General features: G+C 39.1%; 1 protein-coding gene and 2 pseudogenes across 1 annotated transcript; 2 read left to right on the forward strand and 1 right to left on the reverse strand.

Moving 5' to 3' along the window:
• Positions 1 to 3,036: 3,036 nt before the first annotated feature.
• Positions 3,037 to 7,190, reverse strand: LOC114086970 (sodium-dependent glucose transporter 1-like). Its single transcript, XM_027928403.2, has 3 exons — positions 7,028 to 7,190; positions 5,494 to 5,610; positions 3,037 to 4,031 (listed from the first exon to the last, which is right to left on the reverse strand). The coding sequence occupies exons 1-3, from the start codon at positions 7,074 to 7,076 to the stop codon at positions 3,037 to 3,039; spliced, it is 1,161 nt and encodes a 386-aa protein (XP_027784204.2). The 5' UTR covers positions 7,077 to 7,190.
• Positions 7,191 to 12,307: 5,117 nt separating this feature from the next.
• Positions 12,308 to 13,794, forward strand: LOC114086723 (integrator complex subunit 7 pseudogene; annotated as a pseudogene).
• Positions 13,795 to 14,785: 991 nt separating this feature from the next.
• On the forward strand, positions 14,786 to 17,448 carry LOC114086722 (la-related protein 1B-like; annotated as a pseudogene).
• The last annotated feature ends 1,995 nt before the right edge of the window (positions 17,449 to 19,443 follow it).

Genomic DNA, 19,443 nt, shown 5'->3' on the forward strand with positions numbered 1-19,443 from the left:
CACTTCCTGCCCCAGTGTACCCTGTATGCTGGACATGGACCTGTAGGATGTAATGTTTTCCTGCTGGGTTCAGGTCTCGTTTTAATCCAATCCCTCTTTCTATTCCTCTTGGAGGGAAGATTGACTCTGTGACTGTGCCACCATTGTATAGTAGAAGTATGTAACTTCCTTTTTCATGTATACAAGGGCTCACACCTAAGAGTTTGCCTTTATTCTCAGAGGACATTCTGAACTTGGAATATTGAACAATACTGGGACAGTCCTCTTTGGGAACTTTTTGCAAGTTCATATTGGGTGAATGGACAGATGGTGAAAGTGAGTTGGACAAGAGCCTTTTGGGGTTAGGGATAAATACTATAGTTTGGATCTTAAAAGTCCCCCAAAGGCCCATGTGTTACAGAGTCAGTCTCCAGAGCAGAGCTATTAGAAGTGGCGGAGCCTTTCAGAAATGGAGTCTAGTGGGAGGTCTTTAGGTCATAGAAACTGTGTGCCTTAAAGTAGCTTTGGGATGCTGGCCCCCTTCTCATTCTCTTTTGCTTCCTGGGCACAGGGTGAGCAGTTTTACTCCATCACATGCTCCAGCCATGATGTGCTGCACTACTCCCCCCAAAAAGCAGTCGTGAACTGGAAACTCCAAAACTATGATCCAAAGTAAATCTTTTCTCTTTGAGTGGATTGTCTCAGATTTTTGTTATAGTAAAACAAAGCTGACTAACACAATAGCCATTCACATTTTGGATTGTCTAATCCAGTAAATTTTCTGGTGTCGATTTCCCAATTTTTGCCACATTCTCATTAACATGCTTCTTTCCCTTGGCTACATTTTCTGTGTTCTAAAAGTTGAGGTGGGCAGTAGAATCCCTGTGGTAATGAGTTTTCTGGCAGCTAAACAACTGCTCCTAAGACCCAACAGCCTGAGGAAAGCTGTGAATGGACCAGAGGTGGTTGCCAAGCTCAGGTTAAGGGTAAGGTAACACCTGGCTCTTTGGTGTTAACTTTTCCATCAGCCTTCTCCAAAGTTGTTAGGTTCTTAGTGTGAACCAGCGTTGTGTTGGGCATGGAAGGTGAATGGGCAGCGGTCAAGAAAGGTGTTGTGTTTCATTAAGACAACGAAACCAATTTTTTCTTTAAAAGCAAATTTATAGAAGTTGGATACAAGAAAACAAACATCCTGCAATCAGATGGAAATCACATGTGATTTAGCATAAAACTTGGAAAGAAGTAACCAAAATCTCTCATCAATTCTAGTCATTTATCAGAAGATAGACACACCAATTTTGTCCTGCTCATGGGGATATGCCTTTCTCATCTGGCTGCCTGGACACCAAGCCACCTTCTCCTCTTTACTCTTGTTTCTCAGGTACTTCCAACTCAGAGAGGGGGAGCCCTACACAGGGGACATAAGTAGTCCAATCCCTGTGCCTCACTGTAAATTAAATTCGATGGCTGGTTTGCAGAGCTTATTATGTGATTTCTACTCAAAAATGAGTGAAGATCCAATCCTGAAACTAGCTCAGACTCAGCTTCGGAGGTAGGCAAAGGCCTTGAAAGACCCTGTGCGCAGCTCTACTGCAGCCAACTTCGAAACAGCTTCTGAAATCAAAATAGTGTTGCCACATCCCCCCTAACATAAATGGAGAGAAAATTAACACATAAAAGTAACTTTAATTCAGAGCAGGGATAGCTTAGTGGTGGAGTGCTTATCTAGCATGCATAAGATCAGGACTTTAATTCCCAGCAATGCAAAAACAAAAACACAAGAAAACTCTGCAAAACTCTTTAATATCCATAATGGAAAGAATTACTGTATTTAACTGAATCTGAGATAGTGATTGTAAAATAGAGCATTATTATATATTTATATATGTATAGGGGGAACATGGAACTAACTTTGCCACAATATTAATGATCATTGATTGGAAGGTATATCCTGATGTCAGAGATTTTAAAAGTGTGGTAAAAATGAATGTCTTAGGATCAATTAAATTCAGCACCAAAAAGTTATTCTTCAAAAAATTTATTCAAATAATATATTAAAATTAAGTATATTAAATTGGAACCTACTCATTATTGGTAGCATATACTTAAAATTTTTGTTTCATTTCTCATTAAAAACAAAGGATGGACTGACACATGGGTTAATTTAGGAGATGTGTTGTAGGAACTTTGAAATTTATGGATTTTCTTAGGCAATCATTTCATTTTCATTTCTCGAATCACAGATCAGGACATGATAGACATGTTAAGTCTCTCAGTGTAGAGCCAGGTCTCCTGGGCCCTGCTGTGTTCTCTTCATGGAAATCAAAAATCAAGTGAGTCCATAGCATTCTTTGGTCTAACCCTACAGGTAAGGTAAAGCAATTAATAAAAGCATTTATTCCACCAAAGATGTTCTTTCATGAAACTACTGAACTTTCCAGGGTTACGGATGCATGGATATTTACACAGCAAATTCAATCCATTCCTCCCTCATTTTGCTCTTTTAGGACATTACCCAAGTTCTCAAACAAATGGCTTCTTGGCACGTTCTGAAAGGTATAGACCATAAAATATTACTTAATCAGCTTTATGCCAAACACTAGTCTCCTGACTAGATACTACTTGGTAGTTTATGGAAGACTCTGGGGAGTATGCAACACTTTGTAACTTTTTAGCATTTGCTACAAATGGAACAGACATCCTATTTCAGTGTCCCCAGAGCATGTTGAAAATCTGTGAATGCTCTCCTGTGGCTGGCTTTTTCAAAAGTGGTAATTATTCAGGGCAGTACATAAATAATCCATCTTCCCTAAGTGTTTGCCCCTTTTTTGTCCTAACTTCTGGCAAGGTGCTTCATAGATGAATCACCAGTATTAATTGCAGAAGATGCAAAGGTTAGCACATCTGAAGAGATTGGAAGAGATTGGAGACTGACCACGAGTTGTAACAAAATATTTCCACATCTCTTTTAAAGGATGACTCATTGTGTCATTCATTCCAAAACACTTCAAAATCCATTTCATCCCATTTTTATGCATCCCCCTCTTCATTCTATTTTTATAGCCTAGAAATAGAGGGCACAGCTTTCTTGTCCTCACTCATTCTGTTAGCTTTTCGCTGGCGATCCAGAGGCAAGGTGGCTAATTTATACAGCACAGGAAATATAACAGCAGTGAATATTGCTGATCCTAAACAGGAATACAGAACAATAGGCAAGTCTGGATATTGTCCTTCAACAACACCAATTACAGCAGGAATAGCCATGTCTCCCAGGGCTGCACCAATTACCAAAAAGGCTGCGGATTTCCCACTTATGGTAGTGTACTGCTCAATCCAGGAAATACCGCTGGGAAACGTGGTTGCCATTGAGGCCCCATACACCGAAGTGGCAATCCAGAGACAAAGTGGATTCTTGTTGAAAAGCACCAGAAATAAAGATGAAGCCAGGCTGCCAATGTTGCTCAACACAATCATGGTGCCCGGCTGTAGACAGGCAGCAAAGAAGATCGCCAGGCCCCTGCAGGCTGCAAAGGTCCCCCAGAAGATGGAGTTCAACCCAGCGGCTTCACTTTCTTCCATGCCAGCATAGGTGGTGGCAAAGGAGAAAATATAGGAGCCATATGTTATCTCTGCTCCAACATAAAAAAAGAAGAACACGAAAAGGAGGCAGAGAAGGGTCTTGTGATATTCAGCTCTTCGATATGCCTGAGCAGATACTTTTGCTCTTTCCTGCCTTGAGCTTTTCTTAAAAAACAGAGCAAACAGGAAGACAGACACTATGAAAATATAAGCACCGATAAAAGCATAAGCCCAGAATAGATTCATGTCATCAGGCAATCCAAACAGAGGGGCTGAGTCAGCTTCAGATGATCCATTGGTGGCTGGAGGCTGAAAGGCAGGCTCTGTGTGGTTTTCAGCAGACACTGAGGTACCCAGTGCCAATTTAGCCAGAAGTGGAGCCAGAAAAGCACCCAAGGCGAAACCAAAGTGTAATGACTGCATGTGTGGGGCTCCTTTGTCCCCCCAAAGAGCCAAAATGAGGATGTTACCACCTGCCAATGAAAGATGGGGAAATGATTTATGTTAAACACAGTAACGCTGAAAAAGGTAATTAAGAAAAGAAGGCTGAGTCTGTATCATGTGGCTTGCACATTGCAATATTCAGAGTTATCGAACATGACACCTGACCCAGTTCTCTGATTGAGGAACTCTAACCCAATACCACCAGAGAACTAAGTGTATGACATCTCATGCATGCTGGAATTCTATAAGCTGATAAACCACTACCTCCAAGCACATTAACCAAAGCTTTTCATAAAACAGTGCTAACACTGTATTGGGAAATAATGCTTATTCACCTATTTGTTTCTAAATAATTAAAATATATATGTATTTACTAGACAAATATGACCATCAGATAGTAGCCAATTACTAAAGCTTTCTTTTTCTTGGAACTGGTAGTCACTTTAAGAACATCATTTACCTATGTATAAACCAGATGCAAAATACACTTTGAGGAACCCGAATACTGTAGGATTCTAGTATGCCCGTTACCCGGAACAAGAACACCTTTCAGCATCTGCATTCACCCTGTCTGGACACCTGCAAAGTGAAAGACTGGAAGCATCAATTGTTTGGCTTCCTTTTTAAAAGATCAGATATTTTCTGATGAATGTATAATTCTACCCTGTAGTTTAACATCCAAACTAAGCCTGACACATAAAATATTTCCTTGCCGTATCTGATAACATTAGAATGGGAAAGTGGACCTTCAAAGCTGGATTTGGCCCTCAATAAACATCACCTGTGTCATTGGATGACCCATGGATTAACTCGACTGCAGCGGGGCAGGAAACTTTGAGAGGGAAAAGAAAGGAAACCAAGGTAGCATACAATACGGGTTTCTCTCAACTCAAAAACACTCCAAAACAAGGGTATAGTTTAAATTGAATGGCTGCTTCTCTTCTTTCACCACCAAATAAGGGTTCCAAACTTGTTTTATCCTAGTGAACCATCAATCCCTTATACTACAATAACAAAAATCTATCACAAAATGAAAGCTTGTTTCTCTGTACTGGAATTAGCCACAGGAAGGTGTCCTTCCCTGTTTAGATAATATAAATCAACAATCTCCCACAGAACAAAATCCTTTATGTTCACTTTACATTTGGTGGCTCAAAAATTGATACCCTGACTAGCAAGAATAATTGATAGAAGAGTGATTCTGAATGACCCACTCAGAAAGCCCATGTCATTTCAAGAGCATTGCAAGTGACAGTTTTTTTTTAATTTATTGGTTCATTATAATTATACATACTAGTGGGATTCTTTATGCCATATATGTTCATGCACATAATATAATTTAATCAATCTCGTTCCCCAGTACCTTCACTTTCCTTCCCTTCCTCCCTCCCCCTGATTCACTTGCTGTACTCTACTGATCTCCCTTCTATTAGCAAGTGATAGTTTAATACCACCTGCTCTCCCAGAGGTGACACTGAAGAATTCACTTACCTGTATCCAGAATACCTATTGAAGTGCCAAGGACAGACATCATGACTATCAGTAATACTGCTCTCTTGCACAAAGGAATAATGTAAAGACCAACTGTAGTAGCTAACATTGACATCCCTGAGAAGAAAAGGTAAAAAGCAACTATTTAGAAACAGTGTGAAGCCAGGCGCTGTGGCACATGCCTATGATCCCTGCAACTCAGGAGACTGAAGCAGGAAGATCACAAGTTCAAAGTCAGCCTCAGCAACTTAGCAAGTCCCTGTCTCAAACCACAAAAATAAAAAGGGCTGGGGATGTGGCTCAGTGGTAAAGTGCACCTGGGTTCCATATCTGGAACCAAATAAAAAGAAAGAAAGGAAAAAAAGAATATGCATTATGGTCATCACTTCCAGCACAAAATAAGATCAAATTAAAGGTGTGTAATCGTGGGTTGGGGTTGTAGCTCAGTGGTAGAGTGCTTGCCTCACATGTGTGAGGCACTGGGTTCAATCCTCAGCACCACATAAAAATAAAGACATTGTGTCCATCTACAGCTAAAAAGTATTTTTTTAAAAAGTGTGTAATCAGGAATTTACCTATGGGAACCCATGAATCATGGGTTGCAGAAGCTCTTACAAGACATTATTTCATTTAAACCTTATCTGGCTTGTAGACTACAAAATGTAAATTTCTATGACATGAATATAATTCAGCACTAGTTGTAACGAGACTATAAATTATACTAAAAAGTTTTATAGCAAAAGAGAAAGGCCAAAAATTATTTACTTAAATATTTCACATATAAAAAAAAAAACTAAAGAATTTTTAAGTAGAAGTTAACAGTTTAATAAGTCAAAATGCAATCAATATAGTAGGAATGTACTAATAATTTTGAGAAATATGGGCAGAAATATATTTTTTCAACCTGCTTTGGAATTAAAAGAGCTTCTTTGTGTATTTATCAGCAATAAATGATTCTCCTTGCTTCCAGAGGAATTTTATCACATTAATCTGGATTTTTTAAAAATGTGTCAATTCATCCAAAAAGGAGTATGATAAAAGCTTTGGCATCTATTTACATTCTGGGGCCATCACTGACATGAGGCAGAAGGGACAAAAATGTAGCCTACCTCAATTCATTTTACCATCCCTTTTCTCTCATTTTCAATCTGGAGTCCATAGAGCCTGGGCAGGTTCCAGGAGCTCTTTCTAATGTCTGTGGCCCTAGGAGATCTGCCCTACACCCTGATGAGCAGAGCCTTTTGGACAACCAGTGAAAGATCCTAAATTACAGTGAAGTGGTACCTAAGTCACAGTGAAGATCTAGAAGGCTAAGGATTGCTAACACACACACCTGAGGGCTGATCTGAGTTTCCACAGGGCCCAGCACAGACTGCCCTGAACTGCCAAGGTGAAAGCAGAACCATGGAAACACAGTCCACAGAGGATACCAAAATCCCACCCATTTCACTCTGCAGGCTACTGTTTTCATATGTAGAGCCATGTGGTAAATGCAATGATAGTAACAAACAAGCAGAAATCAGCGTTCACTTACCCATGAGTAAAAAATCATTCATACAGTCAAAAAGAACTCCACCAATCATAGAGCCACACAGAAATCCAGAGGCACGGCCCACAAAAATTAGTGAAAGACTGCTGATATTTCTGTTTACATTCCGCGCCAAATCTTGAAAGGTGGGTCCCAGTATAGCGACACCCAGTCCCTAAAATTTAAAAAGACAAAAAAGCTTTTTTCTTTTTTTCCACTTACAATCATTAAAATTATGTCCATCTAAGTGGTGGCTTTTTCCAGCTTTAAAAAAAAAAAAAAGTGGGATGGGGGAATGTTACTCAGCTTTTCATCGCTGTGACAAAATACCTGGCAGAAATCAAAGGAAGAAAAGATTCATTTTGGCTTACAGTTTCAGAGGTTTCCACCCAGAGTCACTGGTTTCATGCATTTAGGCCTGTGGCCAGACAGAACATTATGCAGAAAGCGCATGGTGGAGCCGAGCTGCTCACCTCATGATGGCCCAGAAGCCAAGAGAAAGGAAGGCTCTGCTGACGATTCAGAGGCTCCAACTAGGCCCCGCCTCCTAAGCTTGCATCCCCTCCCAGTAGCATCACAGGTTGGCAACCAAGCCTTTAGCACGTGGCCTCTGGGGGACACTTCACATCCAAACCATAACAAGGGATTACAGTGTCATGGAAGAGATTATTTTCAGAACCAAAATCAATAAAAATATAAAATGACAATACTGTTAGGATTAGAGCTATAGATTCCCATGGTTTTTCTTGATTGGCAATTCTCAATTTTTAAAAATGATTGAGCTCTTCTGGCTTTTCTTTTTTTTTTCTTGCACTTTCTAATAAAAAAAATAGAAGACCTCTGTATTAAAAGTTAATTAAACAATAACATTAAAACTTTTATTGAAATCGACTTGCATGTTTTCAAATATAACTACATGAACTAACATGAGAATTCAGATGTCAGAAATTTAAATTATCAACATATTATTTTCATACTTGATGTTACTAAAACAGCAGTTTTGCTGGTACAATGGGGGTCCACCCTCTGAACTACACATATATGATATTCAGGAGATTAAACTATATAAAATTTTCTAAATCCACATTTTTGTTCAAAGAAATTCCAAAGCTACCAGGAGCACAGTCTGTGTAGCTTCCTTAGAAAGGGACATACATACATACATACCAGGTGGGTGGGCAAACGTTGAAATGAAAAATGTTAAAAGTCTGGTTTTGTTTAGATGTTGATGTAGATCTTTACATATAATATATGTGTGAGATTTTCTATTATAATACTTTAATTGCAAATTAAATCATAAAAGAGTTCCACTTAATTGGCTTTAAGAAAAATAAACTCTAATACAAATGAAGTATTCCTTTGAAAAATAAGAACTAACCCGTATTCTTTTCAATTTTATGTGACTTGAGTAATCTTTGATTCCTAAGAATATGGTTGGTTTAATGAAAACAGGCGTGTCTTTAGGGTTTTCAGTATTCGATATGATACAGATACACAACTTTTCCTACTTAGGTTTACAAGTAAAATGAGTTAAGTGATCTCTATAGTACAAAATTTGTCTGCCAAATATAACATGATGGTTAGCTGTTTGATGTCTCATCTTTACAAGCAATTCAAACATAATTGTTCATAATAAATGAGTTAAACAGATGTACGAAATATTCTCATGTAAAAGATGTTCTTCCTATATCATAATGATTTGCTTTTGTTTTGTTTTGTTTTTTCCTTCAAATCAAGAATGAACAGTTGGGGGCTGGGGATGTAACTCAGTTCTAGTGCATTTCCCTATCATGGGAGAGATGCCCCTTCCCTCCCCAGCACCCTTCCTTCCAGGAAGCTCCTCCAACAAAAAAAACAATAATGGAAAGTTGGGGTGAGAGAAATCCATACAAACAAGAATTTCATTCTCAGGGTGATTTAAAACAAATAAAGCTAAGGGAATTGTGTTAAATTTTTGCGCCCTCTACAGTTTCTTTGATACAAAGACTAGAGATATTGGAACTGTTATTAACAGGTTCTGTGCCACCAGGACAAATTACACTATGAGACAGCACTTGATTCTGGAAGTTACAGTTTATAGACTTGCCATTGTACAATTGCTGGAGTGGAGTTCACAATTGTATGTGCTATGGTTTGGATTTGCGGTGTCCTCCAAAAGCTCACATGTGAGACAATGCAAGAAGGTTTGGAGGAGAAATGATTGGGTTATAGCTTTAACCTAATCAGCATATTAATCCCTTCTGGGATTAACTGAGCGGTGACTGGAAGCAGGGGTTCGTTGGGAGCATGGCTATGGGTGTATGTGTAGTATTTTCAGAGTGGAGTTTCCCTCTCTGCTTCTTGATCGTCATGTGAGCTGCTTCCTTCTGCCAATCAGTGATGTTCAGCCTCACCTCAAGCCCCAAGGAAAGGAGCCTGCTGTCCATGGACTGAGACCTCTGAAAATGTGAGCCCACAACTAAACTTTTCTTCCTCTACAATTGTTCTGGTCAGGTCTTTATGTCACAGCAGCAGAAAAATCTGACTAAAACAGATTGCTTCTCAGTGTTCGGTAGATATGCAGGAATGTAAATTCCAATTGACATACGAAACTGAAGTTAATAGAATGAGTGACTAAGAACATTGTAGAAGGCTTATGGAAGATGAATTGTGTGAAAGGAATTCTATGTGTGACCAAGCTAACATTAGAAAAAAGAAATTATTTAGAAGTTTTTCTAAAAATTGATTATTACTATCTAAGTTACAATGCAAAAACTAGAATCTGGTCCTTACTATCAAAACAACAAGGTTTTAGCCACATGCAGTGAAACATGCCTGGAACTTAGAAGGCAGAGGCAGAAGGATTACAAATTCAAGGCTACAAGGCCAGACACAGCCACTTAGCTGTGTCAAATTTATTTTTTTTTTCCAAAAAGTGGGTCTGAGACTGTAGTTTAGTGTTAAAGTGACCCTGGGTTCAATCTTTAATACCAAAAATGAAAACAACCCCCCCCCCCCAAAAAAAAAAAACTTTTTTTTTTTGAGTATTGATCAGCTATTTATTTATTTATTTACTTATTTATTTATGTGCTAGGGAGTGAACCCAGGGGTACTTTTTACCTCCGAGCTACATAGCCAGGCCTTTTTAAATTTTATTTTGAGACACGGTCTTACTAAATTGCTGAGGTCTCACTAAGTTGCTGAGGCTGGCCTAGAACTTGCAATCTTCCTGCGTCAAATTAGTGTGGTCAACTCTTAATTGAAAATTGTGAAGGATTGTTCTCACATTTAAGGTAATTGGCCTAAACGGCAAAGAATCTGTTCTACCAAGATAATCTTGTGCTTTGTGTTATTTTCTTGTGCTTCTTTATTAGGTTTCTGATCATTTAAAAACAGAGTTCTTTTTGTTAAAAGAACTAAGGTTTTTCAATTACTGTAATTTTCTGTATTTGTCTTTGAAGTGTTAATATCACTTTGATTAAATGTGATGATCTGGGCTGGGGTTGTGGCTCAGTGGTAGCGTGCCACAACTAAAAAAAATGGATATTAAAAGAAATTGTTTTTAAAAAAAATAAATAAAATAAATGTGATGATCTCTGATCTTATTTTGACCAAATGTTTTAAACCTTTGATTTTTAAAATTTTTTTAATATTTATTTTTCAGTTTTAGTTGGACACAATACCTTTATTTTATTTATTTTTATGTGGTGCTGAGGATCGAACCCAGGGCCTCACACATGCTAGGCGAGTGCTCTACCGCTGAGCCACAACCCAGCCCTCCTTTGATATTTTTGAAGAACTTCACAAAATCAAATTTTGAATTAAGTCTTTTTCTTGTCCTGAAGTTAATTTTCCAGATGTGCCCTTGCATATCTCTAAAGGATCTCTCTCTTTATAAAAAGAGATATTGAACTAATTGGGCTTATTCAATATATTGGATTATATAAGAAGCAGTGTCAAATAATAAGTAATGCTAAAATTTCACTGAGTTATGTTTGTATGAATATTTTATTGATATGTTTCAGAAACTATATGAAATACCTAGAAATCTAATAATGCTTGTATTATATCATCATAGTTCTTTTTAATTTTTTTTATTGTAAGTGGACACAATACTTTAATTTTATTTATTTATATGTGGTGCTGAGGATCGAACCCAGGGCCTCACATGTGCTAGGCGAGTACTCGTACTGCTGAGCCACAATCCCAGCCCCATCAGTCATAGTTCTAATTATTATTGTAAATGTTGCATGTAAGAGCCTGGCACAGAGGCATGTGCTTGGAGTCCCAGCCACTCCAAAGGCTGAGGCAGGAAATCACTGGAGCCCAGGAGTTTGGGACAGCACGGGCAACTTAACAAGGACCCATTCTTATTAAACAAACACACACACACACACACACACACACACACACACACACACACACGAGGGAGATGTAGAAGGGCATAGCTAGCCAGGGAAAGGTGGTGAGGAAGAAAGTCAGGGGCAGATCCAGACCAAAGAAGTATGGAGAGGGCCTTCCAATGAGGTCAACTTCCCGGTTGATGGAAATGCTTGTGGACACAAGCAGGGGACCCAATTATATGAACACTTCCATACTAGTGCCCCTAAGCAGGGGATCCAATAGAAAAACTAAAATAGATGCATGGATATTGGGGACACCAATGAACAACAGTGTGAAGAGTGTGGAGAAGGGAGGAGATAAGAAAAGGAGGAAATTCCAGGGACTACAAAGAGAACAATCCAAAACTTCCCCACTGGACTTCTGGCTCAGGAGCCCCTTCTCTTTGGAGAAGTCTGTTACTGATAACTTTTGCTCTTTCAATAAATCTATTACTTGGTTGTTATCTTTGTGTCCTATTCTTCAATTCTTTACTGAGTGGAGACAACAAACCTGATACCCCTAGATGGTAACACACAAACACACACACACACACACACACACACACACACAGAAAAACTGTTGCATGCAACAGAAATAATCATATTTTCTTGTCAATGGCATCAGTATGGTTAATAAAGTTCCATATGATCTTCAAACATAACCATTTTAAGTCCAGTTATTCCCAGAGTTAATTGTTCTATCTGCTGCTTTCCTTAGCCACTATCAGTTTGGTGTTCAATGACATTCTTGCATTCTGTCAAGTGCAGATGCATGTTAACTTTAAGATGATTCCAGGATGTGTGTGAAACCTGGTTTGACTGGACACAGAGGGAAAATCTGCAAGAAGGCAGTGGAAGAAGACGGAGGTGCTGGGGCAGAGTTTGCCACTTTTCTGACCCAGCTCGTGGAGTCACTATTCAGGTCATGGTGCCAAACTCAACTCAGTCTTCCATGGCAGATGATGCCAGCTATAGCAGACAGGAACTGGACACTAACCCTGTTCTTAATGAAACTGGACAAAGTTGTAACACATGTCAAAAATAGTAGACAGAGTGAAGTAGGACTTGCTTTCTCAGGACTTCTCGGAGGCTTCCATTCTCTATTCTCATCCATTCTGCATTCCTAAATTTATCTGATGTTTTCAGAGTTGGAAGCAATTTCCTGAGGCTCTGTGTTCTTAAAGTTACACAACAAAGCGAGAACCATATGGAGAAGATTCTAAATGAATTTGTGAAGAGAATGTTCTCTATGATGTTTAGTAATGATCCTGTGGCAAGCGCCATAACACTCCTGTTGTTGGGAAATCTGGCATCAATAATTCCTGAGGGGAAGTATGCTCAGCCCTGTATTCGTCAGAGTTTGGATTCACATGATAATGTAGAAATTTAAGCTGCTGTTTTTGCTGCTGCCAACTTCTCTTGCTATAGGAATTTATAACAAAAATCTGGGAAAAGACTCAAGGTTTACCTACACCAGTAGACTTGAAGCTGAAGTTGATCTCCACCTCCAGCACATGCAGCATGATGCACTTCTGACCTCCAGGGCTCCTTGGCTTTTACAATAGCTGGTCCTGTCCTATCCTTCCACCGAAATGGTGACTGTTCCCTTGCACACTTTTTACTCTGCTTACATCTTCACCCTTGGTTGACACACTTGAGCAAATTCAGATTCTGATGCAGTATTGAAGAACGATCCCAGGAAAGCAGTAAAGAAACCTGCTATTTAAGACTTGAAATTCCTTGCCAATAAAACACTGGATACTTGAAGTAGGGAGAACATCCACTCTGTGAATGTGCCCTCTGGACACATGATGACTTAAAGCTAGGGATATTTCCTGTGCTTTGCTCACTATCAGGGAGCATCACCAGCAGACATTGCTCAGCATAGCTCCAGGAAATGTGGCTTCTTCCTCCAGATTTTCTGACTTAGTCAAATTAGCCCAAGAATGCTGTAACCTATAATAACAGGGGCATTGCTGCTCATGGAGTGAGAATCCTAATGGATATGACTGTCCAAGAGAAGGAGCTTTGGGCACTGGAGCAAGATTCTGACTTTGGCCTGGAATCCCTTCTGGTGCTCTGTAGTCAGGATGATAGTTCAAGTGGTCAGCCACTTTAAAGATTGCTCTAAATAGTATGGTGAAGTTGGCCAAGGCAGGCCCCATCCTAGCCAGTCAGTGGTTGAGACCTTGCTGACCCAGATGAACATTGTTCAGGATTCCGCCTGGATCCTGTGATATGCTGTTGCTGGGCAATTGAATGCTTGGGGACCTCGAGGAACTCTATAAGGTGATAAGCTGATCAGACACAGAGAAGCAATGGGAGCTTCTAGTAAGTTTGGCTACTGAATTTTGTAGTCAGCAGAAAGCATTATCTGCTTAAGTAAAGGCTGGGGCTGGGGCTCAGCGGTAGAGCACTCGCCTAGCATGTGTGAGGCCCTGGGTTCGATCCTCAGCACCACATAGAGATAAATAAAATAAAGGTATTGTGTCCAACTACAACTGAAAAATAAATATTAAAAAAAAATTTAAAAAGATCACTCAGGCACAGTGGCATATACCTATAATCCCAGTGAATTGGGAGGCAGAGGAGGAGGATCACAAGTTCAGGGGCAGCACCTGCAATTTAGTGAGAACCTAAGCAACATAACAAGACCCTGTCTCAAATTTAAAAATTTAAAAATATGGCTCTGGATATAGCTCCGTGGTAAAACACCCCTGAGTTCAATCCCAAGGACCAAAAGAAAAAGAAGGAAGAAAGAAAATTAGGAAGGAAGGAAAGTGATTCCTTTGGTTATCAGAATTTTAACAAAGAAACTGACTGGCTGGTAAACATCAAGCTGATGTTTAACCCAAAATCAAGCACAATAAGGAAATGTCTTTGTATATTTTTCTGCTAATTTAACCAGTATTAAAATTGTGAAGTTATACAATTTGAATGAACTCCAATAAGAGTGACACAAGTCTTATTACCCATCATAACCTATTTAATAAATAGTGCTATGCACCTGGACTGTAGAAACAAAATTGGTACTTAAGAGGATATACATTGCTAAGCGTGTACTCATGAAGCACTTGGATGGCTGCCTTGTCCTTGCTAAGTCTTCACAGCTTCCATGATTAAAATCTCTGTACTCCAAGATTCATCATGGAAGAGATGAAATGATCCAAATTAATACAAAACATCAGTAGGGTAACGATTCTAAAATTGTCCAACTGGCTTATAACCCACGTTGGATTTATCCAGTTTATAGTTCTGGTAAGAAAATAAAAGCCATAAGAAATACATGCTGGAAATGATAGATTTCATTCACTTGTCACCTTCAGTGCACATTTTCTGGTTATATAGAAACTTTCCCATGGAGACAGGCTGATGCTGTAACAGTAGCTACAGTTACGAGAAAATGTGTTTTCTGTACAAGGCATTCCTGGAGCAATCTCCAGTGAGAGAAGAACAGATTGCTCTGCACAAGATGTCAGACAGCTTTAAAAAAAAAAAAATGCTACAGACACGACATTAGGCAAAACTTCAATGAATAGACTGGATTGCCTTAGTATTACCAGTTGATGGCAATTGGATTCATTCCTACTGGAAAAACAAAGACTGACCCCTTGAGAAGCAGATGCTGAGGCCCATCCCCCAGTGATAGAACCTCACATACCTCCCACTCCGTAAACTCTCACATGACTCCACAGAGCAAGGTCTTAATGCATTATTGTGAAAGCCTGTTTTTCTTCATGTCCCACCACGTGATGACAACCAGAACTTCCATGATTAAGAACCTGGAGAGTGAGTGTTCGGAAATGACAACAATATTTTGGAAATGACTGTTAGAAGAAACTATGCCATGCTCCTCTCTGCATCAGATCTTCAAGGCCTTGAGTCTTGAATCTACATCTCTCAACTCAGTGGCACCCCTCCAGACTCTTGACAATGACACCTGTTGGGGACCTTAAGGTAAAGCTGACCAAGGAGGTTTCTCCCCAGAGGCAGAGGGCATCCTAGATGTGGACAGCTTTCCCAAGATCTAGGATCAAAACTTCTCCACCATCCCGAAGACTTATTTTTTCTCCCTTTTCCCTCTATTACCTGCTGGACTAATCCCTTCCTTTTGCTTTCAGGAAAATACACCAGACCATAATGTAAATAACTTTAGCAAAGGCTAATGCTCTATCAAAAACTCAGAGCAATTACTGGGTTTGTGGGCTAATGCCCCCAAATCAGGAAACAATTCCATTATTCCAGTGTTGCCCCGTGTTCCCAGTGACTCACCTTGAAACCACAAAGGAAGAGGGGAAGCAGTCCTTGATATTCTGGACATGACTACTCCTTGCTTTCTATAATTGCTTGAGATACTACCCTGATATTTCCAGTTCATGACATATCTTTACTAATATAGAAAACTTATTGGGGTGATGTCTGCAAAATATGTTTTGAGTAATAACACCTGGGGATTACCTATATTGGCACAAGACATTGCATGATGTCACTGCATTAAATCCAGTAATGTCTCTTGCCACTAAATGAGATCATGCACACTTACATGGTGGCATAAAAGGAACTCAAAAAATTTCCCACTGGACCTGTTCATAGCTTTGCAGATTTAGCAAGTTAATAAATTTAGCCAGACGCCATTAGCTGGCCCTCTTTGCCAATCTCTAAGGGCCTTTACTAACTCTGTGGAGAATTTGTCTATTATATTTGGACTCCTTACTGGTTTGGATCTTGCTATTCACCTGGCTCACTCCTACCTCCTCAAGAGCTTCCCCATACCTCCCATAATCAGAGGCCAAAGCAGTCAACATTCAAAATTATACCAACCTTGAAGGAGATAAACGTGTTAATCTCTATAGTAAAAGTTGCTAATAGGGTCCTGGGTGCTCATTCTTGGCAGTAGTATTATGAAAGCCTATTTTCCTTCATGTCCCACCACATGGAATTTGAAGCTATCACATAAGTTGCTAAAAATTTTGGACCTTGAAGCCAATGAGACCCCACGGGTTGAGAAGGGTACAAGCCAGTCTCTGCAATGTGAATGATAACATGTTCAACAAAAAGCACTTAGTGGAACAAATCTTAGTTTTAGATTGCCTTTCACTGATGTGGGGGGCTTGTGTATGGTGCTGAACAAAACTAAATGCTGAGCTTAAATTTCCCTGATTTTGGTTGGCTACAATATAGTAATTTAAGAGGTGGCTAAGGGGTTGGGACTGTGGCTCAGCAATAGAGCACTTATGTAGCACGTGTGAGGCCCTGGGTTCAATCCTCAGCACCACATAAAAAATAAATTAATTAAATAAGTAAAATATGGCTAAGGCAGCTGGTGAGGTGGCAGCCTCACTCATTTCTCCCCAAATTATAAAAACAGGAAAACTCAACACAAAGAAAACCAACAAGGTCAGTAAGGCCAGTGATTTCAGTGATATAGCAAATTAGTGAACACCAGGAGAATTAGTGAACACTGGACTAATTGTAATTAATACAAGTGGGTACCACTCCTCTTAGATGATGTAAGACCAGACCCTCAAGAAAGACCTGGGTCAAGATGTCAACCCACAGCAAATCAGTCACCTCATAATAATAGGGGAAATGAAACATAATGAACTTTGATTAGTCATATGGTTACTGAGAACATGGTGCAAGGATGGATCAGCCATTTCAAACAGAACTTTACATCAGAATGATGTGTTACTATGACGGGTGTACAGGAGTAGCCTGTCAAAGAAGCATTGCTTAAAAAGCATGTTAAGCATCAAATTGAGTATAGAAAACTTGGAATGTGATCTCTTTCTTTGGAGAAATATGGATGAACAAGGTTTCCTACCTATTTCCCTCACTGCTGAATTTTACCATGTTCAGACTCTCACCACAAAACCTTAATCTGAATTTAGAGGCACTGAAGGACAACACAGAAGTAAAAGCTGTGGAGGAGAAAATGAGGAAACAGAACTAGAGAAAAGATCAATCCGAGGCCCTCCTCCAAGAAACATGCCACAAGCAGGTTTCTCTCAACTGATCAATTATCCAGAGTTCATACCAAGCCACACATTTTGCTCACATACATAATATGCCCTAGATTCTCCAAGAATTGGAAGTCCATGGATCCTAAAGAAAAGTACTGAAACAAGTAATCTTTAAGCAAGGTTTGCCTAAAAGTTTGTCTACCAGTTTACCTGATGTGAACTCAAAGCCTTGGATAGAAGTAAGAGAGAGGCATCACACTGCTTCTGTGTAGCTATATCCTGAGCTGCTTTGCTCAGCCATGGCCTCCTGCCATAATGTTCTGCATCACCTTCAGCCCAGAACTCTAGAGTCAGCTGACCATGGACTGAACCTCTGTAATCCTCTAAAGAAGCTCACTGTTTAGTTTCTCAGCATGAAAGTTACCAAGCAATCTCCCATCTTCCAACTAGACAACCTCTCTCTCCAAATATGGCTCCACGTTCACACGTAAACCACTATGGAAACCCTGGTACTTCAAAACAGAACCCTTCCAGTACTCCTCAGCATTTAATTCCAGGATCAAACTTGGAGAGTGAACCCTGAATTCAAAACATTAAAGCAGGCCACTAATGATAAGAGTCGGTGATTTCTACAAATTGAGCAAAATGATGAAGAACAAGAGCTTCCAATGGATCCCACAGACCATGGAAAGCAATGTATCAGTTCAGTGATGCCCTTTAACTCCTAAAACAAAACAATGGGAAACCTAAAGTACTATAAAACAAAATCATTTCTATTGTGTGATTTTTTTACTTCTGTTGTAAAGATCAAGTGTATTAGTTGTAAGGATACATTGAGAAATATTTAAGAAAAACTTTAATGAAGAAATGTACCCAAGTACATATGCACATTTTTTCATATGATATTATCAAAGAAGACTTTTGGATATGATATAGTTGAGCCAAAAACAGATTATCTTTGCATTTAAAGCCAACTGATATATATTTCACATTTTATTCAGGCTAATTTTTTTCCACAAGTAGACAAACAGAAGAAAATGGTATAGGTTTTATGTTGCACATAGCATGACCACAGTAAGAACAGTTATTCAGCAGGAAATTTTTTATGCACTAATATATTCTTGTTAGCCCAACAGGTGTTTTGTTCTATCACCCCTCAGTTCATGTTCTTCAGGAATTATGCCTAGAATAGTTACTTAAAAGAGAGGAAACTGGATGTCAAACATTAGGGAACGTGTAGAGAATCACCTCCCTACTCAAGGGCTGATGTGTTTTGGCATGTTAACTTTTAGCTGAGGCCTGGTGGAATCTGAGATAGGATTCAAAGACAATAATACGTATATATGAGTTATTCTTTACTTTAGTTCTTGAAATTATGGAATGAATGATGTGTGTTATATTTTTGAGCTTTACTTGTTCAAGTAATACTAGTACTCTTTATCTATAGTCAGTAATGGCTAATTTTTTTTTTCAGAATTCAGGTTGGTGAAGATGATTTAAATGGCAGATTCTGAAAAAGAACTAACTCTAAAAGGAGTCTGTAATCCATATTTCAAATTTTTTCAATAGTTTAATGATCCTATTTGAATAGACTTTTTCAGAATTACTATATAAGGAATTTTAACAGATTTTCACTAATGCACAGCTAAATAGATTACAGTGAGGTCTGCAGCGGCTTTGATAAAATAGCTTAAAAGTTTGTAATAAAAATGAACCTTGGCGATTACTTAATTTTAGTTAAGAACCCATCAACCTACTGATTCACAATGTGGGGTGGGGCAAGTGAAGAATGGAGACATTTTGGATTGGGCAGAGGGGAGTGAGGAGAGGGGAGGGGATGTGGGGATGGGAATGGTGGTGGAATGAGATGAACATTATTAACCTATATACATGTAGGATTGCATGAATGATGTGACTCTGCATGGTGTATAACCAGAGAAATGAAGAGTTATGCTCCATTTGTGTACAATGAGTCCAAACGCATTCTGCTGTCATGTGTAACTAATTGGAGCAAATGAAAACAAGAAAGAAACCATCAACCTCATATTTGCTAGATTTACAAAATTGTTTTTTAAATGCATTTTGTCTTCTTTGACAT

Source organism: Marmota flaviventris, chromosome 6 (genome assembly GCF_047511675.1).
Source record: "Marmota flaviventris isolate mMarFla1 chromosome 6, mMarFla1.hap1, whole genome shotgun sequence".
In the NCBI taxonomy this organism is placed as follows: Eukaryota; Metazoa; Chordata; class Mammalia; order Rodentia; family Sciuridae; genus Marmota; species Marmota flaviventris.